Here is a 25,385-nt window from a genome sequence, read left to right as displayed (position 1 = left end):
AGACCGGATAAATGCAGGTGAAAGTACCCCACCCAGAGTGGCTCATTCATCCTTAGCAGAAGATACGAGTCTGTAGGCCTATTTGCTTATCTACATGATGTCATGCATAAATGATGCTTTTGCGCACTGACCTTGGACTGTTGGACACGTTCCCCCAATCTGTTGCTCAACCCAAGGGTACTGCTTAGGCCAATCCTCCCCTTGGGGTGTTCCCAGGAACCTGGGAGTGTGTGGCCTTCTGTCCCAGGGAAGGGTGGCATGTGCAGCCAGATCCGTCCATAGTCCTTGGGGACCAACCTTCCAAGAGGAAATGAACACACAAAGGCCTTTGGCTGGAACCACACAACTAGTTTGTTTGTTTTTTAATAAAGTCTTACAAATATGTACAAAGCGTCTCCAAGGTATGAAATTCCTCTTACAAAAGAGCACAATGAACCAGCAAGGGTAGAACCCAGATCGGAATGTCCCCAAGCTTATTGCCCCTCCAGCTGAGTCAGAGGCCTCACTGAGGATCCAAGCAGCCCCACAGCTATCCCCACCACACACAGGGTTCCTGGGCGCTTATAGTGCAAAAGACCTTGAGGGGAGGAAATTGGGGGTTTGAGTTGGGGAGGACACAAGGAGGGGAGAAAAACTTCCCGTGTCCTAGGAAGTAAGTCAAACAGAACTTGTTTGCAAATGAAATACTTGTCGCAGGGACCTTACAGAAACCAGGAACACAAAGGGCCAGGAACAGATTCAAAATCCCCAGCTAAGCCATCCAGCCTGTCCTGGAGTGCCCCCAAATGCAACCTAAGTGGGGGCTCCCCTGCCCTTTGCTGGGCCCCAGGCACATGCTTGCCTTTGAACTAGCGATGCTGTGGAAGGAACTCAGTGGAGCAGGATGGTTAGCTCATGGGCTTGAAGGGAAGTGGGACCGGGGCAGCAGAGGGGGTCGGGGGTCACAGAAACCTGAGTCCAGATCTTGGCTCAGTCACTTCACTCTTTGCATGCAACTTCAGCTAAGTTGCATAACCTCTCTGAGCCGCAGCTTCCTCAACTGGGAATAATACCAGCACTGTCTTCCAACATGGGCGTGAGGAATAGCTAAGGGGCAAACGCAGAAAGCACTTAGCACAGCTTCTTTGCTGTGTGAAGCAGCAAGAACCAGCCTTTTCGTGCTGGTAATGAGGTCATCGGCTTTTGAATCGCCTTCATGAGAGTGTAGCTCTTTGTAAATATAAACTCTGTAGAACAACCTGCCAGCAAGGCTTGGGGTCACAGCGATGACCTGACGAATCTGCTAAAGACCATGAACCAGACTGGAAAGAGACATGGGGTATCGCCTGGTCCTAAGCGGGTCTACCCCTCCATGATCCATACATAAATCTCTTCCCAGAGGACGTTCTACCACCTGGCATGTTCAGGTGCTCAATAAACAGGTGTTGAATGAATTAATTAAGCTTTTAAAAAGTAAACTTTCGGTTTACACTTTAAAACACTTTTGACATCAGCTTCCTCCATCAGTTCCCATGGGACTAGGCTAAAGTGTCTAGCCTGCCCCCTTCATCCCCTAAACCAGCTTCTGACCCTGTGATGGGCCCAGGTGGACTTAAGGGGACCTTCGGAAAAGGAAATGGTATCAACATAGAAAAACAAAACCTATATTCTGATCACTGCAGCCTCTTATACCAGGTGGACACTCAACAGTTCCACAGTGGCAAGCTAGTGTCCCCAAAAGACATCTGTATAGCATCAAAGAGGACTTTCTTAATTTCCCAAGCAAGAGGGGACATGCTATTTTGTCACTGTCAGGAACATGAAAATAAAGGTAGGAGTGCATGAGATCAGACACATGAATTGTGAAACCAAAGTCACAGGTCCATTTTTCTGTGACAGTACTGTTTAAATCACCCTTTCCCCCTCACCAAACTAGAAAAGAACTTTAAAATGAGACCACTGGAAGAAGTGGGGGAAAAGTCTCCAGGATCCCAGTGAAAGAGGAACAAAATGGTAATTGGGTTCTAGGAAATGCACCATCTAGAACCATGGACAGCAGCCAGAGAGGCACAGGGCTCCCCAAAGAAATCTACTACTCAAGCCGTATCTATGTCCAAGGAACTAGGAAAGGGAACCCCAAATTTTAAAAAGGGAGAAGAGATCTTCTCTGCTTGTGGGAGTCGGGGTAAGGGAGAGAAGCTTCCAGAAGGGAATGGATCTAATCTGGAATGTTGAAGTCCCAAGCGGATTCAATTCCTCTGGCTCCTTGATCCCTGCCTTCTGAGAGCAACCAGAAAGAAGGAGGCCCTTCTGTTTGCTTCTCACCTCATTATGCAGCAAGCTACCTAAACGATGATCTCAGAGGCCTCCCTCTGCTTTGCACGGACACACACACACACACACACAGACACACACACACACTCTCTCTCTCTCACTGCTGTCTGCTGAAACCCGATATGAGGTCTTTTTTAAAATTTATTTCAAAGCCTCCCTCCCTCTCTCTCTCTCTTCACAGACGCTCTGCAGTGAAGCTAATCAAAATCAATGACTCCTTGGCAGCCAGAGAAAAGCAAGGGGGTGGGGAAGGGGGAGAGGGAGGGATGGTGCCAGCACTTTGCATGCTGTGGAAATATTTAAAAAAAAAACAACCACCACCCCACTATCTCATGCAATCCAAGTAATGCAACAGGAGAGACGGTGGAGACAATATATACATATATATCATGCTTCAATTTCCTAATACAAATGTCCATCAAGAAGTCAAATCTCATATAAAAACAAGCATTAAAAACAACCCCTTGTCAAAAATCGGGGCAGTGGAGAAATGCACTCAAATTAATGATGTGCAAGAAAAAGCCAGGGTTAGATAAATAATACAGTTTCTAATAATACAAGAGAATATGTACAAGGGACTTGGCTGTAAAGCTCCATCAGGAGGGTCCTGGGTGCCCAGTTCTCTCAGCAATGTGACTTCATTGAAATAAAAATTGCCCCAACCCCAGCGCTTGGAGTGTGTATCCTCCAGTGGAAATATCATAAGCTAGTCAGTGTCGAAAAAGGGGATTCTCTGACCTTTAACCTGTGTCCAGGTGGTCAGCACATCCCCACTGTGGTCTTGAAGGTTCAGCCTTAAAGCAGCAGAGAGCTGTGATCAAGTACAACTACGGTGATGAAAACCACCTCCCCAGAAAATGGGGTCAGCTGGAAAGTCTAGCGTCTGCCTAGGAAAGTGGCTGACTAAAAGCAGAGGCTATATTTCATTTCATTCTAGTGAATTCGCCTCCTCTGAGTTCATGGCTTGGTGGGGCTGCCGCTTTCAGATGACTGTGCCTACATACCCATCCCCTGTAAACATAACTGCAGGAAGGGCTCCAGCCATGAGGGAAACAAATCGTCTATAAACAAGTTTTCCTTTTGGCTCTGCTGAGTTCCAAGCTGTCCGGGAGGAGAGGGGAAGCTGCCCTCACCTTCAGCAGTTCTGGGTTACATGTTTCTTTAAAGGGCTATTTAGGAAAACATAAGGCATGGACTTACTTATTTTTCAAAGAAAGAGACAGCTCCCAGCTTGCAGCAGCACTGAAAGCTCCTGCGTTCTAAAGAACCTGGTAATTTTCAGCAAAGCTCACGGGAAAGAACTGTTGTTTCAGCCCCGTGTCAGCCTTAAAACAGATGATTCCTCTGCTGGCTTCTTGGAAGGGTGTCTGTAGGACAACCCAGGACACCCGCTGTCCACAGGTACTGGGGTGGTGACCTGCAAACCCAGCTTTGTAGAATGACTGTCTGGACCTACAGTCTGGTGCTTCACCACCTCAGCTTTAAAAACAGTAGGGTGTACCCCGCACAGAGGAATAGTACCTGTTGTTGTTGGATTTTTTTTTTTTTTAATGAAAGCAAAAAATAATCATCGCTCCCTGAAGAGTCTTTGCAGCCAAGTCTCAGTCCAGCACACATCTTTTTTTATTTTTTAGCCCTTCTAGAAACTTCTGAAAATAGTAGCTTATCCTGGAGAAAAAAAAACACATCAGACCTTCAGTCAGTGAGATGCTGGTGCATTTCATTTAAATGACCCCACTCCCTCCCCCAACGTCCCTGGCTTATAAATCACCCTTGACCAGAACTTAGCTGTTTCTTGGCTCTTTAATCCATAAAACCTAAGCCCTGAAATCCCCTTGGAGTGTGGGGGAGGCTGTGGACCGAACTCCCAGGACACTTTTTGTGGGGGTGGAAGAGACAGCAAACAAGCCGCATGTGAGGTCAGCTTTCTACCTCGTAACCAGCAAGCCACTCAGTGCCATCAGCACCCACCTCTGCCCTCCCAGACCCCAAGGTCTGCTCCAAAACACCTCTGGATATTCATCCCCACGTAGAGAAAGAGAAAAGACTCTCAAGTGGCACTTTTGTGACTGATCCCTTTTAAAAAAGAATCCGAAACAGCAAAATAGACATCTCTCTCATTTCCTGGCCTTGCAGGTCTGGGAACAGAACACCATGGCAGCACCAGCAAGAACACGCTTAGCACCAGCAAGATTTAAGTGAAGCACCAGAGAAAGCCAGGCTGGTCGGGGGTAAAAAATGCCTTTTGTCTTGATGTGACAGCGGGACTAGCCGTCTATCTAGGGAGACAGAGAGAGGCTAGGATTTGTGAAGACAGAAACGGAAGGATCCCCGGGCTCTGCCTCTACGACATTGCCCCCAGGTCCTCCTCACTTTTTCTTTTTTTTCCTACTTTGCCTTTTGCCATTTCACCTCTTCCTCCACCAGCATCCCTTCCCAGGCAGTTGGTCGCCTCTGAGGCTAACTCCCACCAGTCTTCGCAAATTTTCTAGGTACACAGTAAGCATCTCTCTTCCAGTGCCCCCAGACATGAAAGAGCATCAGAGTTCACATCGGAAGGTGCAGAAAAGGGAGGGGACCACGTCCTCGACAAGGCATGCACTGAATAGTAATATTCATATTTTCTTTTTTTTATATATAGAGAGCTGTATGTAAATAGCGTTGGGGTGTCTTGTTTCTGCAGCTGGACATCCAGAGGGCTTCCCCAGTCCTGTTCCTCGTTGCTACTATTGCTCCAGGCGCTGTATTTATTCTCCACTTCCTTCTCGAAGTGCCAACTGTGGCCTTTCAAGCTCTGGGCTCCCCCTTGGGAAAACAGGAACCAGCTTTCTCCAGGACACAGGGTTTTCACCAACCTGCAGAAATAAAGATTTGTATTTCAGTCAGTAGGCACGTGCAGACAGCCGCTGGGGATGATGTCAGCGCCTTGGACTGCTGCACAGCCAGCCCTGTGTGTCAGGGAGGGGGATGGGTGAGAGCTGCTAGATACCAAAGCTCTGATTTGGGGGGAGAGGCTCCCCCAAAGGTGGTCTTGGGCTGCCCCTCCCCACAAAGCCCTGTCCACGTAGCAGCCTTCTATAAACATGCACACATGTTTGTGAGTGCACACACACACACACACACACCTGTCTGTTTTCAGACCTAGATGGGTTTACATAGGCATCTTCTGTGATTAAAAAAGAGAATGTAAAGACACTACTTTTTTGCTCCTCCATGTCAGGAAACAGGAACTTCATCTATTCATTTCATAGATCCATCTTCAAGGCAGACTTGTAGGACAGTCTCTGCTTTCATCCATCCATCCATCCACCCACCCATCCATCCATTCGTTCACTGATGAACATGCCAAGCACAACCTAAGGTGTTAAACATCCAGTGATACACTTCTTACCCTTCAGGGGCTCAGAGGCCAACAAAGGGAAGATGTGATAAAATCAATCCTGACAGTGTCATGGGAAGAGCCTGCCATCTGGGTAAGCGTGGGCTATGAGGGACCAGAGGAGAGGTAGCTTGTGAGGGAGGAGAAGGAGTCTGAGAAAACTCCTCAGAGAAAGAGCAAACAGACCCCTGCTGAGTACTGAATGATACCAGTGAATTAGCCAAGTTAAGGTAAGGTATTCTGGGCAGGGCTGAAAAAATAGTACAAACCCAAGAGGGTGGAAGCTATACATCCACAGAAAAACTTGTACACAAATGTCCAGAGCAACATTATCTATTAATGGCCCCAAAGTGGAAACAACGCAAATGCCCATCACCTGATGAATGCATAAATAAAGTGGAGGTATTTCCATACAGTGGAATATTATTTGGCCATAAAGAGGAAAGAAACACTGATGCATGCTACAGTACAGATCAACCTTGAAGACATGATGCTAATGAAAGAAGCCAGACACAAAAGGGACAAATATTGTATGATTCCATGTATAGGAAATGTCTAGAATAAGAAAATCTATAGAAACAAAAATCAGATTCATGGTCACCCAGGGCTGGCAGGAATTGGAAACAGTTGCGGGGGTAAATGCTAATGGATCCAGGGCTTCTGCTGGGGAAATAGAAATGCTCTAAATTTGACTGGGAGATGGCCATACAACTCTGGAAATATAATAAACACCCCTGATATGTGCACTTTATTTTTTAAAAGATTGCTGTGTGTCTGTGTTAGTTGCTGTCATCTCTGACTCTTTGCAACCCCACAGACTGTAGCCTGCCAGACTCCTCTGTCCATGGGATTCTTCAGGCAAGAATACTGGAGTGGGTTGCCATTCCCTTCTCCAGGGAATCTTCCCAACCCAGGGAGCCACCAGATAACCAGGTTATCGTCTGAGCCACCAGATTGCTAGTTTATTTTTAATATTTATTCATTTATATATTTATTTAGCTGTGCCAGATCTTAGTTGCAGCATGCAGGAACTAGTTCCCTGACCAGGGATCGAATCCGGGGCCCTCTGCATTGGGAGTACAGTCTTAGGCACCGGACCACCAGGGAAGTCCCAACTTGTGCACTTTAAAAGGCTATAAGGAGGGGGAGAGGGAGTAGAGGAGGGGGGAGGGGCTGAAGGGAGGGAGGAGGAGGAGGAAGGGAGAAGAAACAGGACCCGGAGGAATGACAGCATGACAAGCTTGGGGAGCGTGATGAGGCTCAAGTGAAGATTGGGCCACGGGGCCGTGGGAAAGATGAGGCTGGAGAGTTAGCAGAGGAGACGAAAACGATTCACACATTCCTCTGCAGCAGGTGGCAGGGAAACTGCCTTGTGCCTGTTACAAACCACGTGCGGTAGGAGAAAGATCACTTGATGACCTTCAGGTAGGCAGCAGGCCGGGATTGCGACCTGCCCGAACTGCACCAACAGGCTCACTTGGGCCTGTGGCCTCCTGCGGGGTCTAGTTCTCAGAAGGCAGTCATGGGGCCACAGATGGGGCCACAGATTGGCCGGAGCGCCTGCCAGGAAGCTCTCTGCCATAGCTCCAGGCCCCTGTCCTCACCTTTACAGCCTGCCAGGGAGGGACGGGGGCGTGGTGGTGGAGACGGGACTGCAGGGACCCTCACAGATTTCCTCAACCCTGCCCACATGCTGCCATCGAACCTTTACTAAACTCTCCTCTGATAACTCAGTTTGGGGTGCTCTCTGCCTCTTACTTGGACCCTGGTCAATACAGACAACTGTATTAAAAAAGGGAGTCACAATCACATGGACCCCACAAGCTATTCGAATGACCAAAAAGTCGGTTCGGGTTTTTCCATGAACTTTTTGGCCAACCCAATGCATCCGCATCAGAGGGTCACAAGGATCTGAGCCAGCAAATTCAAACCTTTTGCTTTTGATCGGCTCAGGTAGAAGATCCCTGCAGCCCGCCAACCACCACCCCAACCCTGTTCCCCTCCTGTCTCATCAGGGCACAAGTGCAGAAGGCATTCTATTTAGCTGCTGTGTGTTTTCATGGAATACAGATTCAGAGTCACTGTCAACTCAACTGAGAAACACGCTTGATTTAGTTCATGGAAACCAGCTTCTGTAACTCCTAAAAATCTTACTTTGTTGGTGCCTAGTCATCCTGATCTATAGAGCCAAAGTCAGTGGAACCCTGCAATATTAGCCTAAGGCGATTATGTTGCCTTAAATACCAGTACAAAAAAGGAAGGATGGGGGGACTTCCTTGGTGGTCCAGCAGCTACGACTCCACATGCTCAATGCAGGGGGCCTGGGTTCAAACCCCAGTCAAGGAACTAGATCCCATATGCTGCAAGTAAGACCTGGCACAGCCAAATAAAAAAAAATAATAAGTTTTTTTTTTTTTTAAAAAAAAGAAAGTAAAGAGAGAATGCACCTACCGTGTGCTATCAAGTGTGCTGACTTTGTACTAATAAGCATTGTTCCCTGCTCTAGAAAAATCTCAGTTTCTGCCCTCAACTGGCCTCCAGTATTACTGGGGAAGACATGAAATACCAGAGGTCAGGACTGCAAAAGACCATTGTCTGCAGGTGTGTTTAGAGCCTAGAAATCGGGATGCGGTTATATCACCAGGAAAGTTTCAGAGACAAAGCAGGATTTCATCTGGGTCTTGAAAATACATGGGAAGTTTTTTTCCTATATTTGGAAGAAGGGAAGATGGTTTAGGTGGGGAAGAGGCTGAGCAAGCCTCAAGGACAGTGACAAGTATGGCTCAAACAGGAGACTCTGATGAGCAGGGAACTGCATCAGAGAGCTGTGACAACTGAGATTGTGTTGATACTTGAATTGACTAGAGATGATGAAGGGAACAAAAGGTGGCAGCAGGCAAGAAACAGTATTGTTTTCTTGCAAAACTAGAACCAGCAACTGATTTTCACTTTTCCTACCTATAAATCATTGAGCCAATAATGAGTTTTTCTAAGGCTCTCCCAGGGCTGTTAAATAGACAAATTCCTGTACTAGTTGGCATGCTTATTACAGGTTGGTGTCCACAGTGAAGGAGGAACATCAGAAGCACTTCTCTGCACTGAATGAAAAAACCAGTGGACACATCACCATGTCACCACGTCCCACAATCAGTGGGTAGACCTGTGCATACACTTCTAGGGTATTTTAAATTGGACACCCTACACTAGCCCACAGAAGTAGTCACATAAGTGTACATAAGGATGTCCCCTCCAGCTTTATTTGTAACAAATTCGCAATTTATTACAAATCTGGAATTTGGAAACAACCCATGTGTTTATTTTTATTTATTTATTATTTTTGGCTGTGCTGGATCTTCACTGCTGCACACAAGCTTTCTCTAATTGTGGCAAGTGGGCTTCTCGTTAAGGTGGCTTCTCTTAGTGCAGCGCACAGGCTTAATTGTGCCAAGGCATGTGGGATCTTAGTTCCCAGTCCAGGGACCAAACTGGTGTCCCCTGCATCGACAGGCAGATTCTTAACCACCGGACCATCAGGGAAGTCCCCTATGTGTTTAATGACAGGAGACTGGATTAACAAGCCTCATGAAAATTCAGTTCAGTTCAGTTCAGTTCAGTCGCTCAGTCGTGTCCGACTCTCCGCGACCCCATGAATCACAGCACGCCAGGCCTCCCTGTCCATCACCAACTCCCGGAGCTCACTCAGACTCAAGTCCACAGAGTCGGTGATGCCATCCAGCCATCTCATCCTCGGTCGTCCCCTTCTCCCGCCCCCAATCCTTCCCAGCATCAGAGTCTTTTCCAGTGAGTCAACTCGTCGCATGAGGTGGCCAAAGTATTGGAGTCTCAGCTTTAGCATCAGTCCTTCCAAAGAACACCCAGGATCGATCTCCCTTAGAATGGACTGGTTGGATCTCCTTGCGGTACAAGGAACTCTCAAGAGTCTTCTCCAGCACCACAGTTCAAAAGCATCAATTCTTCGGCGATCAGCTTTCTTCACAGTCCAACTCTCACATCCATACATGACCATGGGAAAAACCATAGCCTTGACTAGACGGACCGAAAGAGGTAAATCTAAATCAGGTAGACAGAGGAGGAGAAATATCGTATGACATCCTTTATATGTGGAATGTAAAAAGAAATGATACAAATGAACTTACTTACAAAAGAGAAACAGACTCACAGACTTAGAGAACGAACTTATGCTTGCCAGGAGATGAAGGAAAGATGGAGGGAAGGAATAGTTGAGTTTGGGATGGATATGTATACACTGCTATATTTAAAACGGATCACAATGGATAACAAGGGCGTACTGTATAGCACAGGGAACTCTGCTCAGTGTTATGTGGCAGCCTGGATGAGAGGGGATTTGGGGAGAATGGATACATGCATAAGTATGCTGAGTCCTCTCATTGATCCATGTATATGTATGGCTGAGTCCTCTCACTGATCCATGTATAAGTATGGCTGAGTCCTCTCATTGATACATGTATATGTATGGCTGAGTCCTCTCATTGATACATGTATAAGTATGGCTGAGTCCTCTCACTGATCCATGTATAAGTATGGCTGAGTCCTCTCTTTGATACATGTATATATATGGCTGAGTCCTCTCACTGTTCACCTGAAACTATCACAACGTTGTTAATTGGCCATACCCCAATACAAAATATTTTTTTAATGTATTGAGAAAGTTGGCTATGATTTTTAACTGAAAAGAGCAAATAGCCCAGGTCTTTTTTATTTTAATGAATATGTGTATTTGTGTATGTGTATACACAGACATTTATACCTATCTATATATCCACACATTGGGCCTTTCCTGGTGGCTCAGAGGTTAAAGCATCTGCCTCCAATGTGGGAGACCCAGGTTCGATCCCTGGGTCGGGAAAATCCATATACAAAGTATTGCAGAAAGGCAAAAGAGTTTAATGGTTAAGAGCCCAGACTCTGGAGCTTGACACCTGAGTTGGAATCCTGATTCAGACACTTAAAAGCTGTGTGACTTTGGGCCAGTTATTAACCTCTCTGGGCCTCAGTTTCCTTATATGGAAAAGGAGTGGGGCAGTATGTTGAATCTCATTGTGTTGACGTAAGGACTGAAAGCACCGACCCATTTGTTATTATGAGTGTTACTGTTGTTATATACACATCCAGACTGAAAGTTACACCAGGGGCGTAGCTTTAGGGGCCGAGCAAAAGAACACTACAGTTCTGTATATACTGTACTTCCATATTGTTTATGTTATTTCGGTTTTCTTTTTTTTTTTTTGCAAGGAGCAAGGAGTCATTATACAATTTAAAATTGGTTTAAAAAGATAAAGTCCACCACCCACTATGAGCCCACTTGTCCTGCCCCTAGGATATTCTTCCTCAAACTTGGCTCATAAAGCATTTTCTCAAATGCCTATTCACAACCAAAGCTCACAACTGGGGAGATTCATGAAACTTCTGTTTTTCAATGTCTCTGTTTCCACTTTGTACCCACAGAGTGGAGGGGTGGGGTTGGGGTGGAGGTGGGGACAGGAAGCCTGGAGACCCCACCTGCCTGGGCTGAGATATGGCAGGTGGGGATCTGTGAATCCCGCTGCAGCGTTAGATGGGACAGAAGTCTCACTCCCTTTTCCCTACATCAGAGAAGAGTTAGGACTCTTGGGTTCCCTCCTAAGGGGTCCCAATTTGAAATTAAAAAAAAAACTTTTTTGTTCTTGCTGTTTACATATGTGGTAAGTTAGAAGTTCCAAATAGCAGAGAAGGATACAGAAATAAAAGAAAGCTGCCTTCACCTCCATCCCCAAGCCACCCAGGACACCATCTGCGCATGTACACACCGAGTCTCTCCCTTGATCTATCCTGTTTCCTCAGGGCCCAGCAGCATGCCCGGCACACAGGAGGTGCTCACAACCTGTCGAGTGACGGCGGCTAACTGAGCACATGAATAATGGTAGAAACTTCCCAACTTTTCCATCTTTGGGGATTTTTTTTTAATCTTTAAAATCTACTTTTACTGGAGTACAGTTGATTTGCAATGTTGTGTTAGTTTCTTGCTGTACAGCAAAGTGAATCAGTTATTATTGTTGTTCAGGCGTTAAGTCATGTCTGACTCTCTGTGATCCCCAGGGACCGCAGCACACCAGGCTTCCCTGTCTTTCACTATCTCCTGGAGCTTGTTCAATCTCACGCCCATTGAGTCGGTGATGCCATCCAACCATCTCATCCTCTGTTGCCCCCTTCTCCTCCTGCCCTCAATCTTTTCCAGCATCAGGGTCTTTTCCAGTGAATCGGCTCTTCACCTCAGGTGGCCAAAGTATTGGAGCTTCAGCTTCAGCATCAGTCCTTCCAATGAATATTCAGGGTTGATCTCCTTGCAGTCCAAGGGACTCTCAAGAGTCTTCTCCAGCGCCACAGTTCAAAAGCATCAATTCTTCAGTGCTCAGCCTTCTTTATGGTCCAACTCTCACATCCATACATGACTCCTGGAAAAACCATGGTGGTGGTGGTTTAGTCGCTAAGTCATGTCCGACTCTTGTGATCCTGCGGACTGTGGCCTGCCAGGCTCCTCTGTCCATGGGATTCTCCATAGCTGTGACTATATGGACCTTTGTCAGCAAAGTGATGTTTTGCTGTGATGCTCTGCTTTTTAATCAGTTATACATCCACTCTTTTTCAGATCCTGTACCTATGTGAGTCATTACAGAGTATTGAGTAGCGTTCTCTGTGCTTTACAGTAGTCCTTAGTACCCACTCTTTCATCTTTGGTTTCAACAAGTTGATTTTGACCATGGGATTCAAATGGTACCAGTGGTAGGTCCTAATGTCTAAGAATCATGGGTACAAAGTTCTTCAAGTGGAATCTTCCTAGAGGGAGATTATCCTAGAGGTCCTAGAGGGAGATTCCTAGAGGTCCATGTTATCATTTGAATCTCTACCCATGTAGCTCATGCTGGCCAGTTAGGAACACTGGGCTCTGAGAAGATGGTGGTTGAGGGACTAACAGCAGAAGGCTAGGTTTAGGGTGTACGAGAAAGGAAGCGGCCATTTATTTGGCAGCTCCTGGAAGAAGTGTTTGCTTCTCTCTGCCTGTCTGTCTGTCGCCCCTGCTATCTGTGAATCGTTATCAATTCTATCACATTAATTACTGTATGTATGTTTTGCCTGTGCTGGGTCTTCACTGCCGTGCAGGATTTTCTCCAGTTGTGGTGAGCGGGGCTGTTCTTTGTTGTGGTGCATGGGCTTCTCATTGCGGCAGCTTCTCTCATGGCAGAGCACAGGCTCTAGAGCACAGGCTTAGTAGCTGAGGTGCACGGGCTTAGTAGCCCCTCGGTGTATGGAATCTTCCTGGACCAGGGATCTGAAGCTGTGTCTCCTGCACTGGCAAGAAGATTCTTAAGCACTGGACCACCAGGGAAGTTCAGTGAATAGTCACTGATCACATAAAGTCTGTGGAGAGAGCCCAAAGAACTCAAAGCTCCACCCACCATGAAGTTCTGGCAGGTGGGCCTTAAAGGCCAAATTCACTCGCTGTCCAGAAGGGTAAGCGCTGAGAAGCTGGGAAGGCAGGGAGTAGCACAGCACAGAACTGACACCAGATCAAATGGGCAGATCCTTCTTACAGCAATTTCACCATGCGTGTCACGCTATCACACGCTCGTTTTTTCACCCAACAACTTCACCCACCTCTAGGAACTTCACTTTTTATTTTTTTGGGCAAAGTTGCTCAAACAAGAATGTTCACCAAACCTCATTTATGAACTATCAGAAAATGGCAACAGTGTACATATCCCTGGGGAAATGACCAAATAAGGAAACCGTGGTCTATCCAAGCAACAAAACACCATGCAGCCATAAAATGAGATGATGAAAACCTCTGTTGACATGGGAACATCTCAGCAACCTATTTTTTTATTGGGGAAAAAGCAGATTACAAACAGCAGGACTAGAATGATCTCATTTATTTAAAATAGGACGCATGTGTGGGTGTGTCTATGTATCAAGGGACCTCTGGTGGGGTGGTCTCCAAAATCAGGGGTTGTCAGTTTAAACGCATCAGATCCAGTGCAGGAGGGGCCACAGTCATTGGAGAGTTTGTGTCCCATCTAAGAGGTTTCTGATGCTCATCTGCAGCCTTTCGCTGCCATGTGGCACTTGGTGGTGTCAGATCTTTCCATTTTTTCAAGAAAAACTGAAAAGGTGGGCTTCTATATGAAAGTGCCTGGTTTGTAAGTGTTGCGGAGAAAGCATGCAAGTCAAATAAAACTCAACAGCAGGCCAGTTTCAGCCAGGAAACCACCAGGTTTCGATCTCTGCCTAGACACAAGGACAGCTGGCATGTAAGCCCACCTCCTTTTAACCCTCAGAAGCTCTCTGAGCCTCGGCTTCATCATCTATAAGGTGTGGAGTTGGGTTTGGTGGTTTCCAAAGTCCTGTCTAGCTCTGACTATGCTTCTGGAACAGTGATCTCTTGGGGTCCTAGGTCTTTTGAGACTCAGATCAGAGCTGTGATTTCTCTCTGAAGTAGGGGAGAGGAATAAAGGAGTATGAATCCGCCAACTGTATATCTCGTTTCAGGGGGGTCCCAAATTCACTAGGCCTCTCCCCAACTCATTCAGGCATTTACTCATCCATCCATCCATTCAGTAGTTAGTGAATGCTTACTCTGTACCAGTCACCATGCCAGGCGTTGGGATAAGTGATGAATTGGGGTCCCCTGGGAACCAAAGATCATGGCATCTGGTCCCATCACTTCATGGGAAATAGAAGGGGAAACAGTCAGACTTTATTTTTTTGGGCTCCAAAATCACTGTGGATGCTGATTGCAGCCATGAAATTAAAAGACGCTTACTCCTTGGAAGGAAAGTTATGACCAATCTAGATAGCATATTAAAAAGCAGAGACATTACTTTGCCAACAAAGGTCCGTCTAGTCAAGGCTATGGTTTTTCCAGTGGTCATGTATGGATGTGAGAGTTGGACTGTGAAGAAAGCTGATCGCCGAAGAATTGATGCTTTTGAACTGTGGTGCTGGAGAAGACTCTTGAGAGTCCCTTGGACTGCAAGGAGATCCAACCAGTCCATTCTGAAGGAGATCAGTCCTGGGTGTTCATTGGGAGGACTGATGCTAAAGCTGAAACTCCAATACTTTGGCCACCTCATGCGACGAGTTGACTCACTGGAAAAGAGTCTGATGCTGGGAAGGATTGGGGGTGGGAGGAGAAGGGGACGACAGAGAATGAGATGGCTAGATGGCATCACCGACTTGATGGACATGAGTTTGAGTGAACTCCGGGAGTTGGTGATGGACAGGGAGGCCTGGCGTGCTGTGATTCATGGGGTCGCAAAGAGTCGGACACGACTGAGTGACTGAACTGAACTGAACTGGGAACCCCAGGGCTAGTGTCCCCCAAGACAGTAGGGGAGTCCTGTCCCCTAGGACAGTTGGGGAGTGGTGGTCTGGAAGTTCCCCCTGCCCTGGTGCAGTGACTTAAGAAGGCTGCTGGTGATCCACAGGGTTGAGGAGGCAGGATTGGCAACTCCTTTGTGCAGAAGGCTCAGAGAAGTCCCTTAAGAGCTCCCACCATACACTGAATATGAGCCTATGGACTGAAATTTACACCAAACAAGAACACATACCCTGCACTATCATTTACCAGTTTCTACCATTTTCTGAACATCAATAACATGCCTTATACTGCTGAGAAGGTAGAGAGGCATGCCTACGATCACACAAGTGGGAAATGGCAGATTAGGATCTGACCTGAGAGTCAGCCTGACTTGAAAGTTCATGTCACTTTCCACCAAGCTGTCCTACATCGGCAAAAAATCTGGGTGAGTTAAACAGTTACCAGCAGTTCAATTTTCTGAATCAAGAGTGAGGCTCCATGATGCACTAACAGGCTAAAACATTTTCAGTCTGGGCTGTCTTTGAAAATGGTGCGTGCTGATTGCTAAATCACTTTAGCTGTGTCCAACTCTGCGACCCAATGGACTGTAGCCCGCCAAGCTCCTCTGTCTGTGGGGATTCTCCAGGGAAGAATACTGGAGTGGGTTGCCATGCCTTCTTCCAGGGGATCTTCCCAACCCAGGGATCGAACCCATGTCTATTATGTCTCCTGAACTGGCAGGGGGGTTCTTTATCACTAGCGCCACCTTGGAAACCTATGAAAATGGTACATCTCCTTAAATCTATCTCATGCCCCCTGGCAAAGTCCCACCCTCAGAAGACCCCTCCAAAATCACTTTGTCTAAGATTCCCCGCCAGCAGTATGGTAGCATACTGATGTATTAGCATCAGTTGGAAATGGCAACCCACTCCAGTACTCTTGCCTGGAGAATCCCAGGGATGGCAGAGCCTGGTGGGCTTACGTCTATGGGGTCACACAGAGTTGGACACGACTGAAGTGACTTAGCAGCAGCAGCAGCATACAGTTAGCATCCTGCAGTATTTATTAAGTACCATGTGCCAAATCCAAGAATATCAGATGAACACGGTGCCATAGTGACGAGTACAGCCAGGCAGGCAGAGAAGTCCTGCAAACTTAGCGACACTGCTATGACTTGGAGCCTTTCCCTGAAGCGGGGATGGACATGCCAGCGGCCATCACAGTTACGCACTCCAACAATGGCTAGAGGTGTGGTCTACGGAGAATATTCCATAAAGACACAACACAGATTTAGCTGAGGATGGCAACAGCCCAGCTCCAGAGTCAACTGATAACCACATTATGGATGGTGACTGGTGACATAAATGAGAAATGGGAACAAATGGCAGAGTTTATCTAGAACCCACAAGATTTTATTCTCTTTAGACACCCTTTATAATAAAAGAATGTTTACATACACTTTTGATACCAAAGTTCCACCTGTGGGCCTTCCTTAAGAAAATCTCTGTGATGTACCTGAAGAGTGACATCCAAGGACATTCTGTATCGCAACTGGAAACAACCCAAACCTCCAATAATAGCCGAGTGAGAAGGCAGATGATGGAGGAGCCAAACAGAAATCCTAAGTAACCTCTAAGAAGTCTGTCATGGAAAATACTATAAAACATGGAGAAATGTCCACGATATAATGACAAAGTCTGATTACAGAAAATGTATTTACAGGGATTCCATTTGTTAAACTACTTCTCAGTGCATTTTTTTTCAGCCACGCCATGTAACATGCAGGATCTTAGTTCCCAGACCAGGGATTGAATGCATGCCCCTCGCAGTGGAAGCATGGGATCTTGATCATTGGATGGCCAGGGAAGTCCCCTCAGTGTATTTTTTTTTAATGGGAAGAAATCTATCAAAATGTTAACAATGGGTAGTGAGATAAAAACAATCGACTAAAATGTTCTTTTATTGTCTTTTCCAAGTATTTGATAATGAGCTTGTAATACTTTTCATAATCAAGAAAAAAGCTATTTTTTTCCTAAAAAGGTAATAAACTTTATTACATAAAGTTTCCCAAAGCTATTTAATTCCATCTTGCCCAAGTCCATGGCCTGTGGAGCAAAAGTTTAGAGATGGCGACACTCTGTGGAACAGTCAATTTTCTCTCCACAGGGCAGGTAAAGGAGCCTTCTCTTTTCCTGGTATACGGCACTACTCGAAGGTCACATCTCACTGACCTGGCCTGAAACGGAGATCCCACCCAACAGCAGGGGCACCAGTTTAGGGGAGGAAGGAGGGAGGGAAGACAACATGGAATTGAATGGTGAAAGTTCTTAGGTGATGGAAATCCAGCCTGTATCCACAGCCTTCTAAGGGCACTGAGGGTAGGTCATCAGAAAGCCAGTACAGGGACCAGAATCTCTCAGACCTTAAACAACCTAAATATTCATCAACAGAGGACTGGATAAAGAAGATGTGGTTTACATATATATATACACACACACACAAGGGAATATTACTCAACCATAAAAAGGAAAGAAATTGGGTCATTGCTAGAGAGGTGGATGGACCTAGAGACTGTCATATAGCATGAAGTAAGTCAGAAAGAGAAAAACAAACATCATATATTAATGAATAAATGAGGAGTCTGAGAAAATTAGCATAGACCATCTTATTTACAAGGCAGAAATAGAAACACAGGTGTAGAGAACAAATGTATAGATATCCAAGGGGAAAGGGCAGACTGGGATGAATTGGATGATTGGGATTGACATATACACACTACTAATGTCTGTGTGTGGGCTCAGTTGCTCAGTTACGTCCGACTCTTTGCAAGCCCACGGACTGTAGCCCGCCAGGCTCCTCTGGCCATAGGATTTCCCAGGCAAGAATACTGGAGTGGGTTGCCATTTCCTTCTCCAGGGGGTCTTCCTGACACAGGGATCAAACCCGAGTCTCCTACATTGGAAGGCAGATTCTTTACCACTGAGCAACCAGGGAAGCCCAGTTCTCTTTCTTGCATCACATCTAATCCTCCGCTAATAAAGCACCTCTTCCTGTGCTGTTGGCACTTGTGACTCCCTATACAGCAAAACTCACCCTCTCTACCACGGCCTGGTTTAGCCCCTGCCTGCCATCTGACTTCCTCTCCCCCTAGTTCATGTGGTCTTAGCCCACTGCTCATTTTTTTCTTCCTCAAACATACAGTGCAAAGTGTCACCTCCCCAGAACACTTTTCTTCCAGACACCCACATGGCTGGCTCCTTCTCATTACTCAAGTCACTGGTCCCTTGGTTTTTCCTTGAGTGGCCATCACCATCCACTGCAGGTAGGAATGTACCAGGCTCCCTCTATGACAGGCATAACTCAGAGTATTCACAGTTGTTTTTGTGTTTTACAAATGGAAGATTTGTGGCATCCCCACGTTGACCAAGTCTATTGATGCAATTTTTCCAACAGTATTTGCTCACTTCATGTCTCTGTGTCACATTTGGGTAATTCTTGCAATATTTCAAACTCTTTCATCATTATTATATTTGTTACCGGGATCTGTGATTCGTGATCTTTGATGTGATTATTTCAAAAAGATTACGACTTATAGAAGGCTCAAATGATGGTCAGCAGCATTTTTTAGCAATAAAGTATTTTTTAATTGTACATTGTTTTTAAAGACATAACCCTACTGCACACTTAACAGACTACAGTATAATGTAAAAGTAACTCTTATATGCACGGGGAAACCAAAGAAATTCATGACTTGCATTATTGCAGTGGTCTGGAACCAAACCACAGTATCTCCGAGGCCTGCCTGTACATTATCTTTGTGTGTTACCTTCAGAGCCCACAGCACTTTTTGAAATTCTTTGTTTAGACTGCATAATCCAAAGATGGCCACAATATCTTCTCTCCCATTCTAGAACCTTGCCACCCATGGGGTGGGATCTAATTCCACTCTCCTCTAAATCTAGGGTGACTTGTGACTTGCTTTTGACCAAAGTGATTTCTTTCTTTTTAAAATATTTATTTGGCTGTGTAGGGTCTTAGTTGAGTCATCGGGATCTAGTTGCCTGACCAGGGATCGAATCCGGGCCCCCTGCACTGGGAGTGAGGAGTGTTAGCCATTGGACCACCAGGGAAGTCCTTTGACCACAGTGATTTCTGAAGCTGGGTCAAAAAAGACAAAGCAGCTTCCATTTGGCCCTCTGAGATGTCTGCCTTTGGAGTTCTAAGACACCAGGTCAGAATCCATCTACCATGAGGCTGCCATGCTGGGGGAAGCCCAGGCCACAAGAGGAGACTGAGTATAATTGCTCTGATTGGCAGTCCCAGCCAACACCCAGCTTCAAAAGCCATCCGTTCCGCTCCGTCGCTCAGTCATGTCCGACTCTTTGCGACCCCGGGGACTGTAGCCTACCAGGCTTCTCCGTCCAGGCAAGAATACTGGAGTGGGTTACCGTTTCCTTCTCCAGGGGATCTTCCCGACCCAGGGATCGAACCCGGGTCTCCCGCATTGGAGGCAGATGCTTTAACCTCTGAGCCACCAGGGAAGCCAAAACCCATACCTTTATATAAATGAAGATCCCACTCCCATGACTCCAGTCCCCCAGTCAGCCTGGAACAGAGATGAGTCACCCCTGCTATGCCTTGTTTGGATTTCTAACCCTTAGAATGTTTGAGCCTAATCAAATAGTTGTGGTTTTTTTTTAATGTTTATTTAAATAGTTAATATTTAAACATTTATTTAAATATATAATAGTTTAGAATATTTATTTAAAGATTCATTTGGCTGTGTCAGGTCATAGTTGGGGAACACGGGATCTCAATTACATTGTGTGGGCTCTTTCATTGCTGCACACGGACTCTCCAATTGCAGCGCTCAGGTTTAGTTGCTCTGGCATGTGGGATCTTCCCAGACCAAGGAATGAATCTGCATCCCAAGCATTGTAAGGCAAATTCTTAACCACTGGACCACCTGGGAAGGCCCCCAAATAGTCATTTTAAGCCGCTAAGTTTTGGAATCATTGGTTACATGGCAGTTGTAACCGGAACAGTCTTTAGTGATTTATCATCTGTACTCTTCCCCTAAAATGTAGGCTCCATGAGAGGCGGGGGCTTCTAATGTCTTGGTCCTTCTGTGTCCATCATGCCCTGCACACAGCAGGAACTCAAGAATCAATAGGTGATTGAGTGGAAGAAGCAGAATTTGGGAAACAGTAATACTCATCTGACACAGTTTTTGAATGGCTCATGTCCTGTGTTCGCCATAGTTATTTTGCATCTACTGTGCCATAAGCAAGCTGCCATGAGCTAGGGCCACTGTGGGGCAGCTCGTGGCTGCGGTGAAATCCTACCACACAGAGTGACGACCGGAAGGGAAACCGAAGCCCTCACCATTCTGTGTCCGCCCTACTCCCAGCGAAGGTCTCAAAAGCTGACGTTTCAAAAACCAGAGGTGCGGTTGCCAAATCCACCCAGCCCACATCTGGGGGTGTATTCAATTATCCCAGGTGTGGCTGTGTTTACATCCACAGCTCAGTCACTTGTGCCCTGGTCTCTCAGCAGGCAAGCGAGCGACTCCAGACAGGGACCATGTGGCAGGAGGGCTGCCACAGTCCCGCACATCTGGCCCCTTCCTAGGGGGTGGGGGTGGTCCTCCCCAACAGCTGTCTCCCTCCCTTCTGTTCCCTCCTTTCCCTCTCCCCCGCCGAGGTTTTCAAGCTCTAAAAGTCTTTCTGGCAGGGGTGCAGCAGGCTGGGAGGGAGGCCTGGGGGATGCGCCTCCAGGTTTAACCACTTAATCCCCAAAGTACCTGCCAAGAACCAGTTAGCATGTCTGGCGGGCAGGCCAGACCGTCATTAATTCATTAAAGCCGGCTCCGGCTGGTCCATTATCTTCCTTGCCGCTGACCACCTCGCCTCTTGGGCGCGCAGAGTCCCCCTTTCTCCACTTCTCCTTAGTCCTAAGGCAAGGTTCTGCCCACCCCTAGCCCCCTCCCCCTGCCAGAATCCTCCTCCTTCTCTTCCCCTCCCCCCTCCCACGGCACACACTTCTCCCTTGCACGCCTCCGCCAGCCAGCGCTTACCATAAAGCATCTTTTGTTCCCTCTCCTGTATCTTTCGAGCAGTGACTGGTTAAAACACACCCATTCTCCTCCGGGCCTCCCCAGCCTCCAGGGAGCCTCCCCCCCTACACTCCCCCGAGACTCTCTCAGAAAGGGAATCTCTCCAGTGCAGGAATTTGAGGCTCACCACCCCCTCTGCTTGCTGCTCAGTATCTTCTCCTCCCCTGCACCCCTCAAATCATCTGAGGGGCGGCCGGGTGAAGGCCCCCAAAGAGAGACCCTCCAATGCGAGTTCTGACTTTGCCCCTGATCCCCAGGACAACTCAGGTGGATTTTCTCTGCCTCGGTTTCCCCTTTGAAACAATAAGAATGGCATTAACCATTTCATAGCATCCTCTAAGGATTGAACTGTCAGGCACTGCACTGGGCATTTTAAATGGATGGCCTCTTATTGACCTCCCAGCAATCCTGACAGAGATACAGCTGAGGTTTACAGATAAAGGCTCAGAGAGGTTATGGTTCTTACCCAAGGTCACATTGCCAGAAAGTTCTTGGGCTAGGACTTAAATCCAGTTTCATCTGATCCCTAAACCCATGCTCTTCATCAATATACTATCCGGGCCCATGTGGCCCTGATTCCCCAAAATGGCAAGTAGGAATGGTGTAGAACCACCAGCAAGGACAACGGCAAAATGTTGTCCACTTTCAGAAAAAAGGTATTAAAAGCACAACCATAGTCAAACACAGATATTAAATGCACAATCCCTTCTTGATGCACAAGACGCTGTTTTAGAGCTTTCTGTTTATGACCTCATTTTACCCTCTCGACAACACCTATGCATATTAAGTACTGTTTCCCACATTACATATGGGAAAACTGAGTCTTGAAGGGGAGGCTGGCTCTTTGTTTAATGATGACTTCTGAGAAAAGTATTGGTGGCTCACAGTAGAAGCTCCAGACCAGTTTGTTGGAACTGGTGTCATAAGTATAGCTAAGCTTGCCTGTAACATCTCAGAGAATGGTCTAAGGAGGATGGCGGATTCAGGCCTCCCTGAAACCCCTAAGGTACCCTGTGAGCATTTCCATTTCTCCTCCGGGGTAGGAAATGTGGAGAGGACCACGCACAGAACTCAAAAAACTGACTTTCCCCAAGGGATTTCCTTTCACTTCTTCCTAACTTACCAGAGTTTAACCAAAGATGGGTTTCCCCCAGTTAAGCCAAAAGCACAAGAAAGGCCCGAGTGGTGGATAGCAGGGAGAGGAGCCAAGTCCTTGGTATGGGAGCCAAGCCTGGAAGACCCAGCGCAGCGAACCCCGGGATGGTAGTGGTATACACTCTACCATTCTATAGGCGATCTGAGAGGGCTCCGGGCATCCTAGGGTCAGGGCACCCGAGGAGGAAGGACCCTAGAAGGGTGTGACTGCTGGGGACGCCCGGCAGGGACACACAGGCGGGAGGGGAACCCAGGGATGTGCTGAGGAGGTGGCAGGGAGTCGGGACGCAGCGCGAGACTCTGCGGCAGAAATAGAGCGAGGAGGGGGAAAGAAACTCCGCGGAGACTATGCTTAGCCGACGCCGCCCCAGCGAAACTCCTCCCAAACTCCTCCCCGTCCCCCTTCCGGGTGGCATGAGTCCTCCCGCGCGCCCGAGCCCAGAGCGGCGCGCTCCGTCGGCCCCGCGCGCCCTCGCGGAGGTCTCGGCTACCTCCCCGGCGGCAGCCTTCTCCTGAGGACCCCGGGAGCATACCCCGGCCCCGAGGCGAACGCACAGTCGGGCTCTGGCTGAGCGCCCTCCGTCCCGGGGGGTGGGACGCCCGGCATCCCGCACCGTCCTGTCCTGAGAAGGGAGCGCTTCTCGAACCTCGCCGGCCCCCAAGACTGGAGGAAACGATGCCCTAACCTTCTTCCCCATTTCCACTGGGCTCCTCTCGCTTCCCATCTTTTTCATCCACGTTCCCAATGTCTTGTTCTCCAGGAAGTCTCTCTTTTTCTCAGCTTCTTCGACTTTCTTTCCTCGTCTCGCCGCCGTGTTGTTTTTTTTTTTTTGGGGGGGGGGTTCTCTGCCTCCTCTCCCACCTTCTTTCCGCCTTTCCCTAAATTACACACTCTGGGCTTCGCGTCTCTTTCTTGGCCCCTTTTTCTGCCCGGCCTCCCCGTGCCCCATCCAAAATTTTTTTCCTGCCCCCAGGATCCGGCAGCCCCCGCCCGGCCCCCTGCAGCCGAGGGTAGCCCCCTGTCTCTCTTTCGCGAGAAGGAGAAGCGAATGGGACCTCCGGGAGCCGTGCAGAGGGCGCCCCGAAGCGCGCACCTCTCTTCGCCAGCGCCGGGGCTGCGCCGGCCCACGCGACATCTGTCACCCGCGCTCCCGGCTCACACCCCGCGCACCCCCGCAGCTCCCCGGGCGTTGCCACCCCCCACGCTCCGGCTGCCGCCTCTCCCTGCAGGCGCCGCGCCAGCTTCCCAGGGTATTGGCGCACCGCGGGGCTCGGCCGCGACCCGAGTGCTTGGCGTCTGCGGGCCGTGACTTCGGGGCTGCCTTTCTCACTTTTCGGCCCTAGACCCACCTGTGGTGGGCTCAGCCTGATTCTCTCCACTCCCATTCTCTGCAGCTCTCCTCTCTATTCTAGAACCTTAAGACAGTCCTGACCTGCTCTCTCCACTCAAGTGCCTAGCACAGTGCCAGGCACACAGCTGGTGCTCAGCAATTCCCCAACCCAAGGACTTATGACACAGTAGATGCCCAGTACCTTTCTTCCACTGGTACCAAACATGCTTGGCGCTCGCTACTACCCACCCCCATCACCATCCAGTGCCTAGCATACCGCAGGCTCTCAAACATTCCCTCCAACAACAAGGCCTAGCACCCAGAAAGAGCTCAATGAATGCTCTTTCATTAAGGCCTTCCCTTGGAGTTTCCCTAAGAGCCTCAGATTCCCGCTTATTTGGGGACATCGCCTTCATCTCAACTCCCTCCGTTTGGTGAAGAGGACGCCAGGCTCCTTGAATGGGACACCTCACTGGAGAAGGAGAGAAGTTGGCAGAGCGGAGGAAAAGTGCAAAGTTTTAGGGAGAAAGAGGGAGGCGGCCTGAAGCCTGGAGGGGGAGGAAGCAGCGAGATGCGCTGGCGGCACCGGAGGATGGGCTACAGAAACTGGAGAAGGGGCACTGAAGAACAGGGTTTGGGGCGGAGGTGATGGAGACGGTGGCTCTTACGAATGGCAGGCCGCAGGAAGGACTCTTTGGCGTGGCTTGTAACTCTGTTCTCTGAGCAAGCACACTTTTTTTCTTGCACTGTGTGTTTGCTTGAAGGGTCGGTGGGCCTTACGGAGGCTAAAGTCCTCCCAAAGCCCCTCGATGGAGGGAGTGGCAGGATGCGCTTAAAAGGAGTTGGAGACAAGGGGCAGAAACGGTGGACCTGGTACACGGAAGGAGAGATGGGGACTGTCTAAGAAAGGAAGATCCCTGCGAGAGAATGGAGCAGAGAAGATGGGAAGAGCCAAACTTGCGGCTCTCCGGCTCCCAAGCCAGCCTCACGTCTCCAGTCCCCAGCCGCCGCGCCCTGGCGCTAGCTCGCGTACCTGTTGCTCGCTCCGGCTGGGTCTCGGCTCCGGCCCCACCAAGAAGCCCCGCGTTCCTACAAGTTCCGCCTGCCGAGCAGCCAGGCCGCCAGCGCCGCCACCTGCGCGGCCGCGCACAGCCAGGGCCAGTAGGTAGGGAGCGCGCCGGGCGCCGGCGCCCTCCGGCTCCGCGCGCGGCGCCGCCACATGGTGCGCTGGTGCAGCTCGTCGCCGAGCGCCTTGAGCCGGGCGGCCGTGAGCTGCGCGGCGGACGAGCGCAGACCCAGGCGGCCGGCGCTGCAGGCGCACACGGCCGGGGGCCCGCGGCCGCGGTGCAGGGGGCACGGGCACATGACCGCTCGCCTCGCTCCCTCCCCGCGCCCGGTCGCCCCTCGCCTCCTCTCCCTCCGGCCTCCGCGCCTGCCTCCGCCGCGCTCCAGTCGCCGGGGCCTCCCCTGGACACCAAGTTTCTCCTTGTGTTGTGCGTTTGTTGTGCTGACGGCGCTATTATTAATTAAAGTGTCACATGGTGGAGGGGGGCGGGGAGGGCGCGGGGAGGGGGTTACATCATCCGGCCCCGAGGGTGGGGGGGGGGCCGCAGGCAGAAGAAACCGAGAGGTAACTTTTAACCCTAACGGCGCCGGCCGCGAGGGGACGCGCGGGTTGGGAGAGGAGGAGCGCGGGGCGCTGGGACGCCTGAAGGC

The 25,385-nt window shown here is 48.8% G+C and overlaps 1 protein-coding gene across 1 annotated transcript; it reads right to left on the bottom strand.

Moving 5' to 3' along the window:
• Positions 1-347: 347 nt before the first annotated feature.
• On the bottom strand, positions 348-25,149 carry HRK (harakiri, BCL2 interacting protein). The gene is made up of 2 exons (XM_088828213.1): positions 24,703-25,149; positions 348-5,168 (listed from the first exon to the last, which is right to left on the bottom strand). The coding sequence occupies exon 1, from the start codon at positions 25,032-25,034 to the stop codon at positions 24,759-24,761; it is 276 nt and encodes a 91-aa protein (XP_088684339.1). The 5' UTR covers positions 25,035-25,149; the 3' UTR covers positions 348-5,168; positions 24,703-24,758.
• Between the last annotated feature and the right edge of the window lie 236 nt (positions 25,150-25,385).

Source organism: Moschus berezovskii, chromosome 19 (assembly GCF_049115385.1).
Source record: "Moschus berezovskii isolate FMDL1 chromosome 19, NW_MosBer_1.0, whole genome shotgun sequence".
Taxonomy (NCBI): Eukaryota; Metazoa; Chordata; class Mammalia; order Artiodactyla; family Moschidae; genus Moschus; species Moschus berezovskii.
Note: the sequence above shows the minus strand (reverse complement) of the source record. Positions and strands in the feature narration are given on the sequence as shown.